A 26026-nucleotide genomic window follows, 5' to 3' on the forward strand; every position below is an offset into this window, starting at 1 on the left:
AGTAAAGAATTTTGCAAATGTAATAAAAGCTAAATGATCTCATAAACACAATAATATTAAGAATAACTAATGCTGGGCAATAGTAATATAGAAAATTGAAGGGGATGATCAATAAGTTGTGGCTTATCTGGGAGGAAAGATAAAAATACTGACTTGACTCTTCAAAACAAAAGCATGCTCAAAATACTGGTACCAACTAAAAGAATAAAAATAGTTGTTTAATCCAGAGGTGAAAAAAAGAATATTTGCCAAATATTAAATTAGAATGCAAGACAGGAGGAAAAGGACAGAAAAATCATGGTTAAAAAAAAACTCACAAAATAAGATGATCAAAATAAATCCAAATATATCACTCTCTACATATATCAACATGGATAAATCTCAAAAGTAAAATATTGAAAGAAAAAGGCAGAGTACAAAAATATATCTAGAGTGTGCTATCATTATGTAAAATTTTAATATACCTAAAATAATACTATATATTATATATATGTATATGTAATAAATTTATAAACACATGCACTGGAGGGATAGTGGTACTTTCTAGGAGGGAGGGAATGCTATAGAATGACTAGATATAGAGAGAGAGGTAAAGGAGGATTTTAGCATTATTTACATTTCATTTTTTAAGATAAAAAATTTTAAGCAAATGTGGCAAAATGTCAAAATTTTAAAATCATAGATCATTTTATTATATACATTTCTTTTATATTTAAACTATAAAGTATAACATTTTTTTCAAAAGGAAAGATAATTTTAGATTCTGATCAATGAAACTTCCTCATAAAAATTGCCTCCTTTTCTTTCTATATAGATAAAAATCCTAAGCAGTTCCTAAACCATAGCAGAGAACTTACAAAATGTGTTCTCTCTAATTTTTGTTACCCAAGAGGATCCTTTATGATTTTCTGCTTGAAGTTCTCAAATTTAAATGTGTTAATTATTTTTATTTTTAATGAACACAGCTTTTAACCAGTGCCACATATATGAGATTTATAGGAATATGTGAGCTACCAATGTAAGCCATGTATATAATTTCAATTTTTCTAGTACCCATATTAAGGAAATATAATTTTAATAATATATTGTATTTGACCTAATATATCTGAAGTTAACACTTCAACATGTTATCGAGATAAAGATATTAATGAGATATTTTTCACATGTGTGGATTTTACATTTATGGCATATCTCAATTCAGACCAGTCACATTTCAAATGCAGCTCATGGCTACCATACTGAACACTGCAGCTCCGTATAATAAAAGCAGCTCTCATTCATTGCGCATTTGCTAAGCGTCAAGCACTATACTAGGCATGTTCCGTAAGGTTAACATTTAATCCTTAAAACAACCCTATAAAATATCTGAGGATGACAAATCTCAGAAATCAGAGTGCCTTGCCCAGGTCACACAACTAGCAAGCTGTAGGGCTGAAATTAAACCAGGTCAATGTGATTCACAGCCCACTTTATTAACCACCATACTCAAAGGTCACTTATGCACAGAGACTTTCTCCTTAATTAATCCTCTCCTGACCATTTAGTTTCTTTATTAACTGGGCACCTCAAATCTTATTTTTGCCAGGCGTTTTGGTATTCAGATGGGTAAACACCTTATCTGGGTCCAAAAATGGTGCTACGGACAGCTTTCCCTTTTGTCCATCTCTTGTCAAGAGGCTGGAAAATGGGATCTAATATTTGCTCTGACTCAGAATCCCTTCAAAATAAAGTAAAATGCAAAACAGAAGCAATTTGCTAAAGAAAAGGAAAGGTTGATATAATTCAGCTCAGTACACTGATCTTCGATCCTTTTGCCTATGTTCATTGTTCAATTATTTGACAAAATCCTATTTCTAGCTTGTCCATAAAAGTCTACCTAATTAGGGAAGTCATACACGTTTCATGGTTTTATAACAAACTGGAGGTGAGTACCAGTATGGAATCAAAGGAATAAAACTCCAGTTGCTGCTGCTGCTGGGGTTGCCTTCTGAACGTGGCTTATACAATATTTCATCTGTGCTGACACCTTTCATTCTCAATTATTTGGCTGCTGTCAAAACAAATCAATCAAATTACAGCACTACGTCTTCATGTTACAATTCCATTGTAAGTTAGAGACATTAGCTTTGAAATATATGGAAGTATAAATTTTATCTCTATTATTTATTTAATGCAAATTTCTCCCATGTGAGTTATTTTCCAAACACAGCAAACTCAAATTATCTTACGTCAAATGTTGAATATATATATGTTCTGTTAAGAATTTCTAAAATAATGGCACACAGGAGAACGGAGATGCATATGAATGTGTTAATGTATCTGCATATTTCTGCTAATCTTAATCCAGTGAGAAATGAAAAACATACTAAATTCTTTATTATTTTTTTGTTTGTTTAGGCTATAAACTTGGTGAGCACAGTTGATTAATATAAATTGAGAGAAAATGAAGATGACATCAAACCAAGGAAAAGGCTAAATTGGAACCAAAAAGTTTTCAGAGATTAATTTTGCTTACAATAAGAAATATATTTCCAAGATACATCATTTCCAAAAATTAAAACTATATCATCTAAACTACACTTTTTCCCCAAGCACAGATATCCTCTATAGCACCAGGGCCAAACATAACATTGCCCTTCATGTTTACAGTAGGTACGAACCAAAGTGCTTTAAAAAGAAGAAAGGGGGAAAAAAAGTCCCAAACATTTTTATTTAGAAAATTTAAGGCTACAACTACATTTTTAAATAATAGATTTAAATCAATTGGGTTACTTTTCAGCAAAAGAGCACTGTTGAAGCTTTTATGTACGAGCTCTTAAAATAGCTTCCTTATACACGGAAACTTGGCATGTCTTTAGAAAATAAAAAGCAAACTGACAGATACATTTTGGGGCTCCTTCATGTTGCACTGCGGCTATATAAGGGGTAAGTGACAACCAAAAGCTCCAGGGTGAATGTGTAGATTATTCAATGAAAGAGAATTAGACCCAGTAAATTAAAGGAGCCTTAACTCAACCTGGTACAGAACCATCTTACATGTTGGGAACTCTTCCTCAGTCTCCGCTGGGTGTGCATCTTCCTCTCCAGTAATTTGGGTTGTGTTCCGTCCCTGATTTCTTCTCCCCCAGAAATTTCTTCCCTCCCTGACTATGGGCCTGTATGTTGATGATTTCCGCATTAGGATCTCCAGCATCGATCCCGTTCAGAGTTTTAGATTCATGTGTTTCCAACTGGCTACTGATATCTCCATTTAAATTTTCCACATGAAATTAACTAATCATGTCAAACTGAATTAACACTCTCCCTCTTTTTCCTCTTATCCTTCTACATTTAATCAATCACCATGTCCTACCAAACCCACCTTGTTAATGTCTCCTAAATCTGTCCTCTGCTCTTCATCATTGCCACCAGGACCTTTTCTTTCCTGGATTACTGCAAAAGCCTCCATCCTAACTAGATTGGAGTGCCTGCCACAGTGCCTGGCAATTAACAGATGCTTAGTATGTATTTGTAAAATTGATTAATCAATCTTTGTACACAATTCCTGGGAGGAAATAAGATTTAGCTTTTCCCTAGAGAGGGCCAAGAAATAAAAGCTGTGACCTCTCACTGGGAAACTGCTCTATAAGAATTGCACACATAAGGAAAGACAGGACTTTCTTGGAGAGCATTAGCTCCTCATTCTTTAAACAGTGGGCAGAGGGGAATTGGGGACCATCTCCCATTTCCTTATTTTCATTACTTCTCCACTCCCTGCCCTCCTCCATTTCCTATAGTTATAGAAGTCCTCTTTATTTAGGTCCCAGAGAAAAATCGAATAAATAATCTAAATTCCTTCTCAATCCTGAGACTGAGAAGCATTTCAAGCACAGTCTTTCCCTTTTTTAGGCATTGATGTTGTTCTAGTGGCAGCCATATTGAAAAAGAGCTCTGATGGCCAGCTTGGAATCTAATGCAGTTTGCACATCCTAGTTTAGACACATCTCTAGATGCCATCGAGAGCCCTGGTGGATTTATAGCCTTATTATGTGCAAACTGGGGATCACATTACTTCCCAGGCTTTTACTTTGAAAATAAATGCTTTGGCTTTGCTTTGACATTTATGTGGCAGCTGGAAACCATTATCCTTTGACAATGCTTTATTCCATTGACAGTATCTCTTAAGCACACAGTATACTAGTCATACTCCTCATTCATGTGCTTCTAGTTTAATCCATGCCCCAGTGCCTCAGCAATGCCTGCTTCAAGGATAATGTACTGCAGGACAGGCTCTCCAGGTACTTTAAATAAAGAATCTGAAGCTTCAGAGATATGAAGGTTTGAAAAACTGCCAAAGTAAGACACATTGCAACAACTTTTCATAACTTCCTTATAGTGGATTTGGTATTATTGTATGGTGTGTCATGTAGGGGTCTTCTGAATGACACTGCAGTATGAATTTATGCACTAAGTATTTTTAATATTGGATTTTGTGACAGCAAGCCACAGACTAGAGGCTGAGAAATCATTGCATACTAAAAGCTGGAGTCGTACTTCTCATTTCTGAGGCAGGTACCGCATTGCCCTTTCTGTGAATGGTATTAGACCTCTGTTTCCATGTTCATGATGCCCCTGGGGGGTGCAACTTTCTTAGTGTGGGCAACCGGAGAATAGCACAAAATTAAATCACAAGAAAAAGCAGTGCACATGGCTGCCTACTTGTTTTTTCTTCAAGAATGCCAGAATGATCAATTCAAATTCCCACCCCTTATCCACTCCCTGCTAACAATTTCTCTTTGATCAATAAAATCAAGGCATTTAAAGGCAATTTTATTAATATTAAATGTTGCTTATACATAATGAATGCATATAGTTGCTTTGCGGTTGTATTGTTTTTAATTTGAGAATTAATCCACTTTGAGTTGAAAGATGCTTTCTTTTAAAAGATGATTTGAAGGTCAAGACAGAGGACCCATAGACTTAACCTTTTCAATGCTAGTAATGATGTTTTGAATATGACCTTTCACCTTAACGAATACAAAGTATTTTGATTTTGAAAGAATACATATTAATACTTATTAATACTTAAAAATGTGGACTTTATAAGAATGAAAGCAATCACCCATAATCTCTCACTGTCTAGAGTCCACAAGTAACACTTTGCTGTGTATAGTATTTTTCTTTTCCTCTCTCTGTGTTGTGTGTTTGTGCGGGTGTGAGGTGGGGGTAGAGAAGCTTCTTTTAAACAATTGGGATCAAATTTTGTGCATTTGAAGTACTTAATATTTTAGTATTAGCTTCTGACTCTGAGAAATAGAGCCATTAACACTTTCTTTAATGGGAGAACTTGAATTTCTCATTTCCATGAGGCTTTTCCTAGCTTTCATTTCATTAGTAGTTTTGTACTCACACATTATTTTTAATGTTTTTAAATAAAGTTTTTAAATAAGTTTTTAAATATAATACATATAGTATTTTACCTTTTTTTCCTTTTTTGAAAAATGGAAGTATATTATACAAAAAGTCAAGTTTACCCCTTTTCATATACAGTTCTAGAAGTTTGATAAACACGTGAAGTCTTGTAACCACCACAATGATCAAGACAGAGTACAGTTGCATCAACCCCAAAATTCTCTTGTGCTACTTTAGAGTCAGTTCCTCCCACAGCTTGTCCCTGGTTGCCACTGATCTTTTTCTGCCCCTATAGTTTTGCCTCTTACTAAATATTACATAAATAAAGTCACACTTTTATGTATGCTCATTTGTTATTTTAAATATCCCCCAGTTGTTCCATGTATTTGTTATCCATTTTTATATTTATCATTTGAATTCTACTACCTTAAGAAATAGTTAATCTGTTGTGTCCTAAAGAACTCCATGGACAGTCCATGCAACCTAATGGAATCTCAGTGTTCTAAGGAAACTTACAGGTCTCCTATCTCAAATACTTATGCAGTGTATCTTGAACAATGTAACACCCTTGTTACCAATTATATGCAGGAAGAACACCGTCTTCTTAAGAGGATCTTTATTCCCACTGGCAGCAGGCCTGACAGATGACTTGCTGTCTAATAGAGGAAGTGAGAGGAAGTGATGCAGGCCACTACTGAGCCAAAGCAATGAATTCCTAGAATGAAGATGTACAACGGAGCCACTGCTGACTTGCAACCAACATGTATTGTGAAATAAAAAAAGAAAGAAACCTTTGTTATATTTTAGTGAGATTTTGTGCATGTTTGTTACTGTAGCATTACCTAGTGAATGATAAAAGATATAAACATCTGTCTATCAGGTCGCTTAATATTTCTCTTTGAGAATTTATGTAGTCGACACTTCCTAGCATTTAGGACTTCTTGCTGGGATACTCTTCCCCAGATAATGCATGGCTTAGTCCCTCATGTCCTTTGGATCTCTGTTTAGTGGAAAAATTGACACTGATGACCCTGTACAAAGTATATCATGTCTCCTTCCTTCCATCTGCTTTACTCCCAGGACTAGCAGAGAAAGGCCTTAAGGGAATCTTTGTTTTTATATTGCTATATTCCAAATCAAGATCATGGCCTAGTTCCATAGTGAAATGAAAGCTGAATCAGTATTTGTTGAGTAAATGAATACAATTAGTAAAAAAATAACAAAAACAAGTAAATTTATTTTTTATTAAGCTGCTATAATTTTTTTTTACTAGAAGATAATTAAAACTATGTAACATGATATGTGTCCCCTTTTGACTTGTCCTCTGGTTCCAAACATTTGTCTAGTTTTCTTGTTTTGTTTTGTTTTTCCCGATAACAGCTTTTGATTTTTCATGCTTTTTATATTACAAACTGCTTCAAATCCTTGGATTTACAGAGGCACAACTAAGTGAACACAAACATATATCTATGCAAATATTATGGCATAACTTCATTGTCCTTAAGTATGTTTGTCTCTAATACATTAGGCCCTATGATGGCCATTCGGCATGTACAGGAAAGGCATATAAGGCCCTCCAATGTCATCTTTCCTGCTCCTCCCATTGGTTGCCACCTTGGACTTCTAACCTTCACTTCAGCACAAGAAAAACTGTTCACAGAACTCTGTGCTCCATGTTCTTCATTCCTTTTTCTCTACATTGAATGTTCTCCTGACTTTTCTTTACTTAACTAACTCCTACTAATTCTTTAAAATTTGTTTATTAATTAATCTACCTATCCACCCATCCATCCATCCACCCATCCATCCATCCATTCATTCATTCTTGAGGACCTATTAAGAGCCAGGTACTGTTCCAGTTCTTGGACCACATCATTGAACCAAACAAAGATGCTTGTTATGTGGCTTACATACTAGGGGCAGAGCCAGACACGCAAAAAATATGTATTCAAAATATATTATATGTGCATATCTTCCTTTATAACACTAGGGCCATCCATCACGTTGCTGCCTTCAGTGCCCTATATGGCTACAATATTAGGCATGACCCAAAGTGTTTAAGAAAGAAAGACAGAAGGAAGGAAGGAAGGAAGGAAGGAAGGAAGGAAGAAGGAAGGAAGAAGGAAGGAAGCAAGAAAGAGAAAGAAAAGAGGAGAAAGAAAGAAAGAAAGAAAGAAAGAAAGAAAGAAAAAGAAAAGAAGAAAGAAAGAAAAGAAAGAAAGAAAAAATTTAATCATCTTTGAGATTTTAAATGTATGAGAAAGTAATATATATTGTGAAAAAAAGGAGATAAAGGAAAACAAGGAACAGGAATACTGGTGGGGGCACACAAGGAAAATGGTAGGCTTCATACTTTTTTGAGAAAGAGTGCTTCAGGTAGAGGAAACAGCCTGAGCAAAGGCCCTTGTAGTATGCTGAAAGAACACTGGGGAGGCCAGAGACCCACACACTGAGGCTGACCAAGAAAGAGAGAGGTGGGGAGATGAGAAAGCAAAATAAATTAGACTGAAAATGTGTGTCTTAGAAAAACCTTTGGCACACAGAACTGACTGCAAAGCAGAAAGATCGGAAGCATTCTTGGTTTCTGAGAGAACTGGATTCTCAAAGAGGCTACAAATCTTTGACTGTTGGAAACTTTGAGCAACCTTTGGCCCCAAGCTGCCATTAGCCATACGTGTCCTGAGAAAGACTCCAAAAGAGAGTATATTTCTCAACTTTCTCTTCTGATGTGGCCAAGGAAGATAATAGACAGGGAAGACTCTCCAAGGAATGTAGGCCAAGCGCCCAGGAGAAGAGTGGCCAAGGGTCTCCCTTAAAGATGTTCAATAGAGGACCTTCTTCTATATCCAGAGGAGAGGAGCTTCAGGATGTCTGCCTGCTGGGACATCGGAATGGCTACGGATAAACAAATTATGGCATATTCTTATGATAGAACATGACTTGATAGAAATGAAAAGAAAGGAACTACAGATCTACACAACACCATGAATGAATCTCAAAGACATTATGCTGAGTGAGAAAAGCCAGACATGAAAGAATACATACTGTATGAATTCCTTTATATGAAGTTCTAAACAGACAAAACTAATGGACAGTGAAAGAAAGCAGATCAGGATTGCCTCATTGGAGGGTGGGGATTGACTGCAAAGGGACACAAGGGAATCTTTTGGAGAATGAAATGTTTTATGTATTGATTGCAGTAGGTGAAGGTTACAAGGGTGTATACAATTATCAAAACTCATTGAGCTGAGCACTTAAGAACCATGCATTTTATTGTATGTAATTGACACCTCAATTAAAACAACAACAACAACAAAAAACAAACAGAAAGGAAATGTAGTATGATTTGAACGAAATTCCTACTCTCAAAACTATTCCCACATACCTCACTTGGCGCAGCCTTTAATCTGGAGAGTCAGAGAAAATCAGTGCAGATTTCTTGCCAGTGTTAAGGAAAGGAAAAAACATTCTTAGCTATGAGTTTCACCTTGCTTTGAACCTAATTGCTTTTCCATGTTCAGGTTAAGCAGCACTCTCTAATGTATTTTTGGATATTAATTTAAATGTTATGCTGGAGTTAACTGGAATGTTCACACTTTGATATAAATCTCCTATGTAGTACATTTATATTCACCATTTATATTGCCCTCAGTGATTAGTGGGTTATCCCACCTGGCCTGTATGATAAGAACAAGTTATTAACCTGAATCATCTAACCTAAATGTAGACCTGCCTCTGCTGCCCCACTAACCCCTTTGCTGCTTGTTGTCACTTGTGTTGAGGATGGATTTAAACTTTTCTGCCTAAATCTAAAAAAAAAAAGCAAAACAATCCAACACATTTGCATGAGTTCCATAATAAAAACTTTATTTTGCCTCATCAAATAATCATCTAGTTCCTATAGTAGGACAAATGCAAGTTACATTTTTTAGTATAACTACCTGTGTTTCAAAATAATAAGTAAAATAAAAGACACTGATTTTTAAAGGAGTTTATAAAGTATGTGACAGAGAAACCATAGTCATTTTTTTTTCTTTAAGGTTAGTGGTCATTATTGGTTTTATTTCACAGATTTGGATTTGCTGATAGTCACCTGAAACCAAATCCCTGTGAGCACACAGCAAAGGACACAAGAATGGAGGGACACATTAGGTGGCAGGTACATGGAAAGGGAAAGGGACTCTCAAAGGTAAGACAGGAGACAACACAGAATTTCACTCTTCATGTAGGTCATTTCTAGGCCTTTTCTGAGCTCAGAACATTTCTGGACTTGAATCCCAGCCAGAGCTTCCATGGATTTACCTTAAAATATTCAGAATGTATTGGCATCTCTGAGTTCAGAGTTTGTCTCAATTTCAGACCATGACCGTAGGAGGTCCTTATTGGTCTATATAGTAATCCCAGTGGACAGGCCAAAATACATCCTGTTGCACCCAGAGCCCCTTCTGCTGATGAGGGAGGCCCTGGCATGTATCTTAAACATGTTGTCCATGTTTCATGGGGGAAGCACATCATCCTGGCTTCCCCCTTGCACCCACATTACAGCTGATTGGACATGAGTGTACACCTCAACACAGGACAATCAGTCTCTAGTCTGGCCAGTGACCCATGAGGTAGCCTAAAATAAAAAGTATCAGCCCAGTAGGAACTTGAATTTTGGGGAGTTTGAATTTTAGAGAGACGTGTAGATAGGGATAAAGATAGAGATGCGAAGATAGAGAAAGTACCGGAGATTTCAGAGAGGTACATGAGTTGAAAAGATGTATGTACTTCGAGAAGACAAAATAGAACGTGTGAACTCAAATTATGGATTAGCCAAAAATCAACCAATTCAGTAGAGAAGAGTAATGAAAAAAAGCAGGAAAAGAGGAGACAGGTTATTATTCATCTTGAGAATTGAGATTGGCATCTGCCTGCTCAGAGGGAAGAATGATACAGCCTGCAGCCCAGGGGTTCACTGGATTCTCTAATCCCCAAACCGCATTCCAGGATCCCTGAAGCAGGGCTGCAGGGCTGTTCTTAGGATTCCACAACTTATCACAGTCACAGTCACATGACTCCCCACCACCCTAAGATGCTCAGAATACAGAGATAGTGAGGGAGTGCCAAATGAATTTTGGAAAAGCTCCCTAGACCAACCTTTCCTAAACTTTAGTGTGCATAGAAATCACATGGGAATCTTTCATAAACAAAGACTATTCAGTGTGTCTGGAGTGGAGCCTGAGAATTTGAATTTCTAATAAGTTCCCATAAGATGCTGATGCCGCTGGTCTGGGGACCATGCTTAGAGGAAAAGATTGTGATAGAACCTCTACCACCTGAGTGGAGAAAGGCCACTCTGTTTAACATCACGTCATTAGTGCTCATTAAAATACATTTATGAATCATGGCCTCCAAGGTCCTGAGAGCTATTCTATCTTACTTAATAGGGAACGTAAATGAACCAGTTCTCAATCCCTTTAGTAAAGGGGGAAATACTTGAAAAGTTATCTCTGAATTCTAAACCATTAAAAAACAGTATTTTTTTTTTTTTTTTTTAGCAAGTTTGTAGCTTTTGAACTAGAAGAACAGACAGCCTAGAGGACTGGGCAGGAAAGTTGGAGAACTGTCAGAGGCAACTTCAACTGACAAACTTCTTTCACAAATAAAACCTTAACCTTTCACAATAAGGAAAAGAGAAACCATCAAGAACTAAGCATATCATACAAAAATAGGCCTTACTTCAGATTAGGGGCTTAACACTTAAGTCCCTCCTCTTCACACTGACTAATCAAATCTGTTTTATAAAACCACTTGAGGAGATGGGGCATCTATTACAGGTGGGCAGACTTACTGGTTTTTTTTTTTTTCAAAAGACTCTTAAAAGCCTGGGGCTAAGGTTACTGTGCTCGTCTTCTAGAGGTGGGCCATGGGGAAGGGGCAGAACATTCTACTCTGTTGACAATATAAATGTATATAAGGTCTCTTTCTGAGGTACCCATTTACAATATCACTACCCTTAAAAGAGGATGATACTTAAGGACATCTGGGACTAGCTCAGTCTCAAAGTTGACCAACATCTCTAAAGATGACTTTCTGGCCTACCAGCCATTCACCCACAATGCCCAGAGTCCCACTACCTTTTATGATAGAGTCTGGGAAGCTACACAAGCCTAGACACTGCCCAGTGATTGTCAAGGGCTGCAATAGATTGCCTAAAAGTGGTGAGATTATCCTTGGGTTGACTGCTGACTGACAAGTTGACTGACTCACACTGCACTTCAGGTGGTGGACACTGATCTTGGGCACCTTGAAGATAAGAGACATTTCTCTGATTACCATCCTTATTGCCCTTGGACTTCTCACAGGGTGACCAACTCTTTCTAGTTTGTCTGGGACTTTCTTGATTTAAATAATGAAGGTTCTATGTCCCGAGAGAACATACAGTCTCTAGGAAACCAGGATGGATGGTCATTTTTGAGACTAGTAAGATCTGTGTGGTGAAGAAATCATGTAGGAAGATATGAAAGGAACAGAAAAATCCAAGAAACTGGAAGATGAAACTTTCCTGCATTCCAACAGTGATTTAAGAATTGGGATTCATTCATAAGGATATTAAAGAAATGCATGTTGAGGAGGGGCTGGAGAATTCAAACTAGGAAGATTTTCCTGTAACTGACTTGCAACTGGGAGGTGTTTCATTTTAATGACTTTGCCACCTGCCTTTCCATATCATTGAAATTTCAAAGATGGAGACAAAGGAAGACAAATTCCCTTATGCTTGTGTAGTAGACAAGAGCTTGACCATCAACTCCAACATACTCTGAAGATGAAGCCATAAATTATATGAGAAGCACAAGGGGTAAAAAGATCTAGCACTCTTGTCGAACCTACTTAATTAGGACACAGACCTTAGGATTCATTTTCTGAAACCAAAGATGCCACAAAGAACCAAATTTAAACTATAAGCTTTGAAATTTGATATTTAATGAGAGAGAGGGTATGGAAGTCCATACCAGACCAGTCATTAATTTTAACCCTTAAAATAACCAGGTAATGAAGCCCTAAGAATACCAAACTGTAATAAAAATATAACAAGTCTGGTTTTGTGGACTCTGACTTTAGTGTCCATTTCAACCACACAGGATTAATTCATGACTTACGAACTCCACAGGCTTATGTTTATTTATAATATTCAATATTTCCAAAAGTGCAAATGTTCTAAATGGAAGATTGCATTCCGATAATGCCCATTTCTTCATTAAGATTTCATCATCCACCTACATTAAAAAGCCTCTCCCTACACTTTGTTATTTTTGCTTTCACCTTGTTTATTGCTGCCTTATTTGCTTAATCTTGAGATCCTGACTTCTCAGGCACTCTCAAATTTGAAACAAGCAAAGTTTATGCATTAATGTGTCCTGGGCATACATGATTTATGAATGGCAGGTTTCTTGGCACAATTTAATGGTACAAGAGAGACTTTGCTTTAAAAAGTCAAGAAGTGACAATAATGGATGGGATATTAGAACATAATAGTGTGTAAAGAAGTTTGGGTCGAGTTGACCAGTTTTTACTTGGCTTATTTCTTAATCTATGAACTAATATACCCTGATCAATTTAATAGGTTTTAAGAAACATTGACATTTGATCAACTAAAAAAAGTATTTTATGTTGTTCTGATAACTTACTCAACCAAACTCTCACTCTGCGGAAGAAAATTAACCGCTAACATTTATATCAATGAAGAAAAGAAACATCTTTGATCAGTGCAAAATAAATGTGTTTTTTCTTTATTAAGTGTCCTAATCACATTTAGGCCATTTCCATCATAAAATTCTTCCTCTTACAGAGTTTTTTATAAATTTTTTAAAGGAAAGTCAAAACCTTCAGAATATCAAGAAAATTACCCTTCTTGAGTAAAATTAGAGTCCATCTCTTGCTATATGCCCACATAATAAAAAGGCTTGATATTCAAGTTTATTTTTCTCACTATAAATTATGACCTCAAATAATGTTTGTTTAATAATGATAACTAAAATATACTTAGTAAGCAAGATAGTAATTAAACTAATTATTCCAAACAATCCCTTTTTGAGATGTTTCGACCACTTGTACACAATCCAGTCATATCAAAGTCACAATTTGAAGATGACTAAATTGAAAAACTCATGAGATTATAACTTAGGTCCTCATATAACAACACAATTTTACATCTAAGTTTTTGATGTGTTGTGCAATGGTTGCTCGTAAATGCTGCCAGAAGGTTTGAAATCAACGTGAAGAAATGAGGACTGATATAGCCCAGGGCTTGAGCAAACTCAGGATTCACAAGACAACTTGAAACGTTACTTCCTACACAAGCCTCCACACCCTTTATGATGGAAGCAACTCTGAATCACATTCAACATTCAGGACACTTGTCCCCTGCAGAGAACACTGGCCAGTGGATAGGGCCTACATGCCACACTAACACAATAGGTTACCTTGTAGATTTTGCAATGGCAGAGTCATAATGCCTCCAGCTGCAGCTGCTGCTACCAGCCCTTGGATGTTGGTGAGATTCGCAGTAGGCAGTGTGAGAACCAGTCCTTGCTGTCCCCCTAGTTGTCCGGCCATGTTGAAGGGGATGAGAATAGGCTGGTTGAGGGCTGGCGTGCCTCCTGGCATCACGCCAGTGACAGAAGAGGCTAACTGTTGTGCTGTCAGAAGTGGCTGCAAAGAAACAGATGAACTTGCTCACTTTCCAATGGAACCAAGACATAGACTTTTAGAGCATTTTTCTTCTACTCAGGATCAAAAAGTTCCTGAACAAATAGTAAAGAAACATGCTCTACTCTAGAAAAAAAACGTGACTGGTAAAAAAAATATTGAAATTGCATTTCGCTTATTATTTTTGGAAAATTTTATTTGGTTTGAACATCCTCTGAGGAGCTCAAATACCTTTAAAAGTAATACTTTACACTTATTTATTATTCTTCCAATGAAGAATTTGATCCTACCCTTATATATTTGAAACTCTCTGCTAATTTATTCTATGTTGTTCCAGAAAGAACTCATTGGGATCAGTGGAAATGTTTTGGTTCAAAAAATTGTAACAAACTACTATTTTCATCTATTAAATTAGCAAAAGTAATGTAAAAGATTTACTCAGTGCTGGTAAGTGTGTAGTGACACCATTATGCAAATTTAGGATATGTACCCTGGTATAAGCCATTTGGAAAGCAATTTGGAGAACCATATCAAGAGCTACAAAAATATTCGTCTTCTTTTGACTCAGAATATACTCCTGGGATATAAGCTGAAGATATCATTCAAACAGAAAATAGATAAATGCATGAAAGTATGCATTACATTTTAAAATACATAAATGCTAAAAAATAGTGTTATAGTATTAAACTTAATATTATCTAGTCTTTACAATGGATCATTATTACACCTTTTTAGAAAAATAGTAAATGTTCATATGAGAATACATAAAATTAAATGAAAAAGAATTAAACAGATGATAAAATCATTGTTAAAATGGAAAATTATACATGTACAATGACAAGATCTAAAAAGAAATATAGAAAAACAAAAAGTATTTGATGTGAATAAATTCTTAAATGTTTAAAATATGTCTTTGTTATTATTCTATCATTTTTTGCCGAGTCAAAACAACATTAAAAATACATGTTTATGTCCTCTATTTATCTAATAGCCATTGTTTGATATGGAAAGCCAGCCTCATAGGTGTGTACTTCAGGCATTAGACATATTTGAGCTTGGTGTGGGCTCTTCATCAAGATGGCATAAGAAGGGTTCCTGCCCTGGCCAAGCCAGGTTACCCAAAGGGTCACTGATCTTAGAGTCCTTGATCTGGGACTTTCACTGCACCCTTGTGGGAGCCTTGTGAGACGTAATCCCATGTCCATTTTTCTTCTAGACAAGCCAGTACAAAACTCTTATTGAGGGATTTCAACTTCTTTTGTTTTTAATGCAGCATTATTCTATTAAGTGAAAGGTAATTCAATATAGGCATAGTACAAAGCCCAATATCTAATAGCCAGGCTCTATTCTAGTGATACTGTGTGTGTATTAACTTCGTTATACTGCAACTGAGATATAGTAATTTGCCCCAAATCCCGTGTCTAGTGAGGGTTTGGGAGCTCAGCTCCAGGCAGGCTGCTCCAGAGCCCAAGTTGCACCTCTTTCTCATCATGACTTCTCAATTCACAGAGCAGACTTAGAGACATGGGTCTACTTTATTTGTAGAATGGGGGGAGGTGGGCTGAGCCCACTTTCCAGCCACTCTCTATTGTCTTTCCTCAAGACTCCATCTGGGGAGTCCTCTGAAAAAGCCCTAGGACTCCCTGCAGCCTAGTTTTAGAAACACTGCTCTAGATTCTGTGGGCCTAGCTCCTAATATATTTGCTAAACTTTACTAAATTCAGACAGAGTAACCATGCCTTTATTTAAAAAATAACATAAAAAGTTGCTCTAAAGCACAAAAATAAACTTTTTTTTTTTTAGAAATAAGTACGAAATTATAAACCGGTACTGCAATTGCTGGTGTTTTATCACTGATAATAGTAATATCAAGATAAAAGGGAAGGCAAATAGGCATTCCTCAGATTGTATACAGGCCACAGATTTGGGGGTTTGGGCCTACAGTATTTTTTCAAATTGAATTTGCCTGCTTAAAGTAGGCATGCATTCTCCAGTTTGTCATGGTGTCCACCATTTCTTGCTATCTAGGTCTGTCGTGCTACTTGTATAAGCCAGAGGCATTAGAGTTTGTTATCCCAGGTATGTTCACACACGGAAACACACACGCACACACACTCAATGTCATAAGCTTGAAATTAGAAAGGGCATGGCCGGAGGAAGCCATTTCCTGAGATTCCTAGTAAAACTCTCTCTGGGCTTCCATAGAGAGTAGACTTCTCCCCAGGCTGTCTGTCCTCTAGCCCTTATGCTCCAAGATGGACATTGGAATCTGAGGCTATAGGGGGATTTTGTGGAGGCTGGAACAAGAAAGTCAAGACCAATCTAAGCTCTAAACTTAGATTTTTTAAGCCTTGAACTGCGGAGCCCTCAAAGTGCAGAAACTGATCAATTTTCAGCAACTACATTGACAGCAAAAGAGAGAGTAAAGCACAAGTATCAGCTCTTTTTTCCATAAAATTAGGGTGAAATTTGAAAGCTTCACACTAAATGACAGAGACAAAAAAAAAAAAAAAGAGCTCAGTTTCAATGCTAATTGATTGTGTTCTAGATATCCATAACCACCAGGGCTGCAAAAAAAAAAAAAAAAAACCAAACCAAATATTAGACTTTAAAAAATAATGAATGTATTTCTTTATTAATGCAGAGTCTGTATGTGATGTACAGTATTGTCAAACCCAATAAGTTGAACGTGCATTAAAATTGCATTAACTTTTTTATATTAAATCACATCTTGTATTTCAAAAAAGGCTACAGTAAGGTTGAAATAACTTAATTTTCTTCATGCTTCAGTCATTAAAGTTTTACTTTCTAGAAAACTGCGTGGTAACCAACAGCAGAGTTGTAGTCTCAAGAAGAAAAAAAATACACCATTCCAAATGATTAAAAACAACATTTTCTTTAAAAAGAGAGAAAAGTTATGCAAACATTTTTTTTTACCTTGAGGGTATTTAATAAATAATGTAGTTATACAGCATCCCATACAAATATTTATCATCTTTTCTCTGTTGGAGTTAATTGGATTGAACTCATTATTATTTATTTGCTTATTTATATGGTTAAACCATCCTATATGCAGCCTATGGAAAGCAGTTGAGAGATACTGACCTGTGGCCCAACTGGGAATGGGGGGTGGGTCTGACTGGCCTGGTGTTGGTCAGGAGTGCTTGGGTCTGATAGTGCTGGGTTTCCTCTGGCCCCTGGAATTCAAAAGAGAAGTGCTTCCTAAATATAAGATCCAGCCTAGGAACTGCACATGGCCCCATTTTCCTGATAACATCACATAACATTAAGGCACAGATGATATACCAGAGTGGTTTACCAGTATCAGTTAGCAGTTGACAAGTGCTCAAATCACTTGTTAACTGAGTAAGTTATGCTAATGAACATTTAAGATGGCCTAAGTCATTCCAGGAGGTAGAAGGCTATGACAGTGGGGAAAGTGACACTATTATCAGTGGCACTAATAGGTTTGCATCAGTTTGTATGGAGTACGTCAACACGTCACCTGTGTAGAAAACTGAATCCTTTATGCATAGGTGGGTGACAGTTAATCTAATTTCCCAAAGCCAGAGAAGTATGATCTGAGACATGACCAAGTACATCTATATTATCCCTTAATATGGCTTCATACACTTAAGCCCTTCTCCATACACATTTCAGGCTCTGAATCTTATAAAAACCTTTTCAATGTCACCTTATGTAATGTCGTAAAACTAACGTGAACCTCCTTAAGCAAACTTCCCAGGGGCAAATTGAAACAGTAGGACCCCATACTACCTTCAGGGAACTCCACTATGCTAAGCATAGCACACAACTTGCTTCCTTTGTTGCAATCCTGTTGGACACCAAAATATGAAAAATAAAATTCTGTCAAAACAGCAGTGCTTTCAAGCCTTCTTAAACATTATAGTTTCTTCGTTGGGTTTATGTGCTTTGTTTCAGGACAAACCATAGCAGATAAGATAGTGGCAGTAACAATAAACACACGAATAAATAGATAACAAACAAATAGAGCTAACAGCAATTTTTGAAGGTTTTTAGGTAGTAGCTTTTGTTTTCTTGGTGGTTGAAATCCAATTCCAAGCCATCCTTAACAAGATCTTCTTTCCTGATGTTTGTCCTATGAATAGCAAGTGGAAGACAATTCAAACCCTGTTTACTGGCGTGCCATGGATGACCAAGAAAAAAAGATAAGATTCTGTCATGCTTATAAATTTTAAAGAAGGTATTATTGGCTCATTTAAAACAAATTCTTCTATATAGTCTCTAAAGGGGCAGACTTATAAATAATGGAAATGTGGGAAAAATACTTCAGCACATTAAGCCACAAATAAAATTGACTGCTACATATTATTCAATTGACTTGTATCTCCACTTCGATGTGTCAATCATAACAGCATTTTATAATAGGATTAAGCAATAAATGTGGAAAGCTATTATGCAGAAATCTGAAAATCTGATTAATTTGTAATATTTTTTTTGTGCAGCAAGTCAGGAATGGACATTGCTTGGGGAATACTTACAAGCATTCTATTGAAATTTCTAAATTGATTTGGAACAAACTAATAAAAACACAGACTTGCTGACATTTTATAAAGTGAATTCTGTCAAAATATGTTTGGCATTTTAATGATCGCTGTCATTTAATAACAAAGGTAAGATGACTATCAGAAGGTGCCAACAATTACCTCATAATATGCAGGAGACCTTTCTTCTAAATTTTTTATATGTGATTTACTTATTATGCTTGAATAGCAGGGCACTTTATACTGGGAGTTGCATTATGCATTGTAAATCTCACAATTTCTCTTCATATATACCCAAGTCCTATTTGCCTTAAAATTGTCAGCAGAACTTTATGTACTTTTATAGAACTAACCAAGCCAAAGTGATGCTTTTGATCAAATATTCAGATTAGGTAAATTCTCAAATGGCTAAATACCCACTTTGGTTTAGTTTTTGAAGATGTTTTTAAAAACATGACTGCTTCCCCATACTCATCAGGCATGGATTTTTATACAAGACTGTGAAATGAGAGTTTACAATGCACATACAAAGAGAAAAACCTTTTTACACAATTAAAAATATATATCTTAATTTTAAAAAATTTCTATGCCATGTCAGGTCTTTTTGTATCATCTTTTTTTACGAGTACCACACCTACTTTTTGACTGTTCCTAATGGCATACCATTGTAAAGTTTAGGATGTGTTCTATATTTACAAGCACTGTGTCAACAAGATTGTGTGTTTGTTACCCATAACTTTACACAAATTACATTTGCTTACATTTTATTCTCTGTTGCTGGAGGCCCTCACCAGTGCACAGCAGCTTGTTCTGAGGCTGGTTTTCTCAAAAACCATGTTCGGTGCAGTATAGGGCAATTCCACACAATTTCATGTATAAAATGGAGTCTTTCACAGGCTCTAGAGGAGATTACTTATGCTCTCCTGATCCAATGAAAAAGTAAAGTTTCTTCTTAGCACGCATCTCCATTTCTCCTAATAGCATGTATCATGCTTAACTAATCTGTTTGTAAGGTGGATCCCACATCAGGAGTCTTCTTGTAGCCAGAGAGGGAATCCAGTGGTCAGAATGAATAAATGATGTTGATTAAGGGTTTCAGAGCAATTTGAAGCAGTGCCTAGCCTATGTTAGCAGAGAATTTGAAGTTAGCTATTTCCATGGGCAGAGACAGTTAAATATAAACTGAAATGGGTTTTATGAAAAATTTTATGAAAAGTAGATTCCTCCTGATCAGGATCCTAGGAAACATGTTACTTCTCTGGAGACCAAGAACATCCACAAAACTCTCTGTGGCCTGTTCTGAATTTAATAGTCTGTATTTTTTAGGCAGCAACTGTGAACACCAGTAAGGCAGAGACTATATTTGCTGGTTCACCATTTCACATCTAGCTCTAGTGCAGACATTTTACTAAAATTGATTGAATATTCACTCAATAGAAATAGAGGCTTGGCTTTTAATTTGGAAGTGGTATAATTCCTTCAAGAGAATTATTGGCATCCACTTGACTATTTACTACTGTTCAGCATAAACCTTGGAATTGTCTTTGAATCACTAGCTTGTTAGCGAATTCTACCTAAATTCTAATTTAGATATTAAAAACAGTTTAGCTTACTGTTTAAAAGCAAGGACTCTTAAATTTTCAGCTCTGCCTGGGTTCATTTAAATTTAGCTCTGCCTAAGTATGTGAACTTGGGCTTTTTTTCTCTTCTTTATGTGTCAGTTTCCTCTTGAAAAAGCCTGGGAAAGTAATACTACCTCCCTCTTAGGGTTGTTATGAGAATTGAATGAGAAAATATTCTGTAAATTTTTTGGAACAGGGAATACTTACCACATAAGCACTATTTCTCTTGACTAATATTTAATAAGATTTATTTTTATTTTGTATTCAATATAATATTTAATATTATTTAATTTGCCCATAATATTCACCTGCCCCAAGTCAACTCGATACATACTCCCGTTCCTATGTGTGTAATTCACACTTCCTCACACACCATCCTAACTGCAAACTCCATACCATTTGATGAATATTTGGAAAAGAACTAAATAGTTGGGACTTTAAGAGCCTATAAAGTGAGATGTTTACGTATAATGCTACTTTAGTCCATGGTAGTATGATTAGGAAATATGGCACAAAGATACTGGCAAATAGCTTCCAAATTCTCACAGAGACCCTGGCTTAGACCAGTAGTTCTTATCCAGGCCTGTGAATCAGAATGGTCTGTGGAGCTGAACACAGAGGATCGCATCCCTCACTAAGCTACTGACAGACCCTTAAGGGATGACTTACATGTACGTTTCATAAACTCTACCAGTGATTAAAGAAAATAGTGGTTTAGATGCTGCCCAGGCAAGTCTGAATCTCCTTTGTGCAGAGGATGCTATATACAATTAGTTTTATTATCAGCAGACAGGTCGTTAGCTAGATTTACCCACTTGGCCTTCCAAGTTTCTTTACCTGGAGCATTCTTCCATCACAATCCCAGTACACTTCTAGCTTAGCAAGGGGAAGAACCATTTCAGATACATCTGTTTTGTAATTATGAGTTGTTCACTGTTAATGCCAGGAGTATAAAAACTGACTTTAGAGGAATCATAATATAAAGTTTACAATTGCTGTATAATAGGAGTCAATTCTCTGCAAATACAGAGAGCCTTGCTGTGATTCTATTATGGAAAGTTCATAAATGGTAAAGATACTGAAAGGAAGATTAGGAATATGGCTGGTACACTAGGATAAAACTCATTTTTAATTGTTAAAATGCCTACTTATCAGAGCATTGGTTCATTTAACACTATCTTTCCAGTGTTGATCTTGAATCGGAAGCCTGTAAAACTGCCTGCAGATCACTCTGCTCTGGAGGGACTAGACTATCCACAGAACCAAGAAGGTTGATACCCAGGCCCTGGACTCTTCCCTTCAGTATCTTCCTAAGGAAAGAGTTCAGCAAGTTCCACCTTCCCTATCTAGTTCAAGGTCAGAGTTCCTGAATGACTGTCACACATTCCTCATAGCAAGTTACATTTTCTTTTTCAAAGTTTTTCTCTCTTTTTTTTTTTTGTACAATGGGTTTTCATTAACTAAGGCCAACCAGACTCAGCAACTTTTAGCTAATCTAAACGTAAGATAGATGTACACTCCAGTATGGTTTTAAATCCTACCCTTTCCCCATTTTTGAGATGACTTCGAAATAAGTTATTTTAAGAAACAAATAACACGTTTTTAATCCTGAGAGTCATATTCTTTTTTGGAACTTCATCCCATTACCTTTGCAAAGAGGATACAATGGTCATGGCATTGAGAAGGAAACAAAATTGCAAAATATGAATTGCTCATCCAGAATAAACCAGTCCCACCTTGTCTCAGGAGGAGGCAATGCCTGCTCCATTCAGTGCACCAGATTCCCTTGTTAACGAGCAATGCATTTTTAATGAATCAGATTCTGCAGAAGGAGAGTTTGAGTTTCTGTGCTCTATACATTAGCACAAACATAATCATATGAAGGTCATAAGGATCCCTAGGTTTTTTCTGGTATTCATATCTTTCTTATCCACTGTTTGTGTTTTCTGCCAGTGAGTGAGGTGATGCAAAGTTTGCTTTTTATAAGATAGACAATAGAATGCATTATTATTTCATGTTGGGCATGTGAATCCAGCTAAACAGGGCAGAGGTCCCCTCTAAATTAAAGTTCCCTTTCTTTCAATTTCTTCAAGATTACTAAGTGCCACAAAGGGAGTGATATGATGGTGCCTATAAGTCTTTTCAGAGACACTGTCACTGTTGGCCACATTTAATTGCCAGTGGTTAGTTTTTTGTGATACTGGCCATCCATGTATTTATGTATAGAACAATATACAGGACTCCACTGGAATGGGAGACTATAAAATAATAAGCCATGCTTGAAAAACACACATTAATTCACATAAAGGTTTGTGTGTTTTTGCAAGATCTATTGTAAAGTACTTGGAACTTCAAACATTGGGGCCTGGAAAACAGAATGTCTGATGACATTAATGAGAAAAATGGATTCCTTCATTCTTCTACTGGTGACTTATTTGGCCTCTGGTGAAGGGAAGTTCAGTTTTCTTTGTGTGAATGGTCTAAGTCCTAAATGGTTCTAAATGCTAATCTTTATTTAAAGGCTGCACAGATGCATTAAAAGTCAAAGAGAGATTTGGGATATCTAGATACAGCATAATAAGAAATCTTATAAACCCCTTTTCTGGACTTGATTATCTGAAGATGTTTTTATAATATTTACCAAAATTATTCAATAATTGCTTCTATTCTACATGTAGACTTAGTCTATGTGTGCTATGAAAGATTTCGAATACATTTTATTCACTCAAAAGTTACTAAATTTCCCTTAAGTCCTCCTCCAACAATTATTTTTTTATCATTGTTTTTATATGCATCTAATAAAAGTAGAGCTGAACTCCTGTGGTATCCAGGCCACTAAAGGTCTCAAGTTCTATAAATTTTCCTTTTAGAAAAGAGATAAAAAAGGAGAGAGTCATCAAACATACTTACGCAAAATTTCATGATATACTGCTGGTACAGAAAGAGCTTTAGAAGTATAGATTTTCCATGAGTACCACTATCTCTATAAGAGTTTAAATTTTTTCAATGCAAAGACTTTCTGACTCACCTTTGTATCTCCTGAAGGCTAGCACTGGGCCTTGTATGTATGTATGTATGTATGTATGTATGTATGTATGTATGTATGTATATATAGATGTGTATGAATGTTCATATGCATGTTGATATTTATGTATGTTGTGGTGAGTTGGTATTCTTAAAGAGATGGGGATATGTATCAAAGTGAGTTGAAATAATTTAGACACAGATTTTAAACCACCTGAAAGTGGTTTGCCTAATTAAAAAAAAGGTGCCGTTTTTAATCTAAGAAGGTTACTCATTTCAACACACTTCTCTCAGGGAATGAATACTTCCTCTGCCGAGGTCATTGGTAAGGGTTATACGCAACACTACGCTCAATCCAGAGATGAAGTCTTTGCTTTCAACTGATTGATGGGACTCTGGCATGGCCCTATGGTTGCCAAAGTCATGTATATCCTGTGCTTTTATGCCCATATCTATTGAACCTCCTTTCTCATGTTTTATCCATGCTTAACCCTACACCAGGGCCAGCTACATAATTTATGGGACTCAGTGCAAAATGAAAATGAAGTTTCTTGGCCTGGGGCTGAGAAGCCAATCTCTTCTTCTCCAGGACTATTACCCCAATCCATGGCAGATAGGTAAAGGTAAGGGGTTGCAACCTCCCTGCTGAGATGCACCAGACACCTGGATCGGGGTGGGCAGGAAACTCTCTCTGAGTTGCTCACTGAGCATATGAGCCTCCCTGCACCTGAACACGACCCCTAGAAAGGCAGAAGGGAGAAGATAACAGCCAGATTCAGACTTCTAGCAGTCCCAAGGTGCCACGGGCAGGGAGCAGATGCCCAAGAACCTGTCTTGTCCAGGAAGAGGTGAGGGGGTAGCAGCTGGACAACCAGAGACTCCAAGACCCCCATCCACTCACATGCTCTTGTTATCCCATCAGACTTTACTCACACAGCACAAATTCAAAGATAAATTATTAAGAATTGCAAGGCAGTAAACCCAGAGCACTGAACCCCAAACATGAGGCCCTGCTGGGTTGGGAACCTTGTGTGCCTGTAGTGGTTATAGGCCCTAGAAGCAAGTCCACCTATGGCTTACTGTCAACGTTCATTAATTCAGTTTCCATACAATTTTGGGTTACTAATTTCCCATCAAGGAAACTTCCTTATAAGGGTCCTAAAATTTTGAAAAATTGAACCTAAACCTACAACTGCTTTGAGAGAGTTATTTTTCAAAATCAGTACAAATTTTGAAAAGAGTTTTGTGTCTATAGAGGAATTTAGACATGACTTTTTTCTCCAAACAGGAAATCGAATTTATAAATCATCATTGCATCTATTATATGTCAATACCAATGACCACATAAATATACCATTCGGTGGAAAATTAGGATGAAATATTGTTTTGTTTTCTATCAATTTTCAGTTACTTATGCTTATAATGGAGAGACAAAGCATGAATTCCTCAAAAGAGAAATCATATAGAAGTTGTCACATGTCTTTTCTCAGTTGTAGACCTAGCTTTCTAACAGTGTTACGCTTTCAGTAACAACATCATCTACAACAACAACAGCAATAAAAATGAAGATTTTTCTCTCCTGACTGTCTACTGGATCATCTACAAGCTTGACAACAAGGGAACATGATCTACATTCTCCAAGGCAATGTAATTGGGCTACTTTTACAGCTCTCCCAGGTTTTCTACCTATGGTAAGACATGCAAGAATTACTAAGAACTGACATTAACTATCTTGAAAGATGGTCAAAGCTGTTAAATAATCTGCTTCAAAATTTTTGTACTATCTAAGGTGAAGCGTGTGTGTGTGTGTGTGTGTGTGTGTGTGTGTGTGTATTTTGGGGTGAGAAGATGAGGCCAAAAGGCAGGGATAGGAGCTAGTCCATTTTTTCTTGATTAACACCTGTGTGATTAGTATTATGGGTTTCAAGAGGTAGGGTCAGAGGTCCTTGTATTTTTTTTTTCTTTTGTCAATATCTGACCCTCCAGCAACATTCAGGTTTGTTTTCCAATATCTGCAAGGCTCTCTTTGCAGTCTTATAGACCTAAATGGTTACCCCATCAAAAATCTCCTTATGAATTTTTAAATGGTTTTCAGTTTATTGAGACTCTTAGCCCAGCAGCTCTACATGGATACCTGGAAATTCAAGTGTGAAAAGGAGGTGGAGTTGAAATAGCGATAGCTATGTCATGATAATACAAGCCAAAACTCTAGGCTCAGACTCAAATTAGATGGAAATCACAGTGATGTATCACCTCCCTCTTCTTCTAGACCTAGACGCCTTCCAGAGGTCTGAACACTGCACAACCCTCCGTGGCAAGGAGGCTGCCAATCCAACATTCAGAATATGATTTAACCATGAGCTACAATAGAATAAATCACTATTTCAATTGGAAATGATGGCCTCTGGGTACAGTCACTTCTTATAATATGCATGGTACAACATCTTGGAGACCCCCAGTACAGGAAACCTGTTGTCCTCCATCTGCAGTGACTATATTTGTGACTGCAAAGAGCAGGTGCTTAGATAATCACAGAACACACTTTCCCAGACGTTGAGATTTCACATGGCAATTAAACTAAAGGAGCACATTAATAATTGTGTGACTAGAAAGATCTCAACTTTTAATTTTTCCAAGTAAAAACATTATTAAAAATTAACTTGCACTGGCATTATTATACAACAAAGGCATTTTATTGCCCTTTCCCCACTCCAAAGGATATGTTCTCCATTTAAAAGACAATCCTTTAAACCGAAGAAATTTAGCCTAATA

The 26026-nt window shown here is 36.6% G+C and overlaps 1 protein-coding gene across 1 annotated transcript in view; it reads right to left on the bottom strand.

The window, feature by feature from the left end:
* Window positions 1–26026, bottom strand: part of POU6F2 (POU class 6 homeobox 2) — a 457914-nt gene that overhangs the window by 218574 nt on the left and 213314 nt on the right. Inside the window, exons 3-4 of the mRNA XM_039849138.1 lie at window positions 17188–17279; window positions 13857–14085 (exon numbers count right to left, since the gene is read on the bottom strand). Coding sequence (XP_039705072.1) covers window positions 13857–14085; window positions 17188–17279 — 321 coding nt within the window. The remainder of the gene's footprint in view (window positions 1–13856; window positions 14086–17187; window positions 17280–26026) is intronic.

The sequence above is a fragment of the Pteropus medius genome, unplaced genomic scaffold, assembly GCF_902729225.1.
Source record: "Pteropus medius unplaced genomic scaffold, Ma_sr-lr_union100, whole genome shotgun sequence".
Taxonomy (NCBI): Eukaryota; Metazoa; Chordata; class Mammalia; order Chiroptera; family Pteropodidae; genus Pteropus; species Pteropus medius.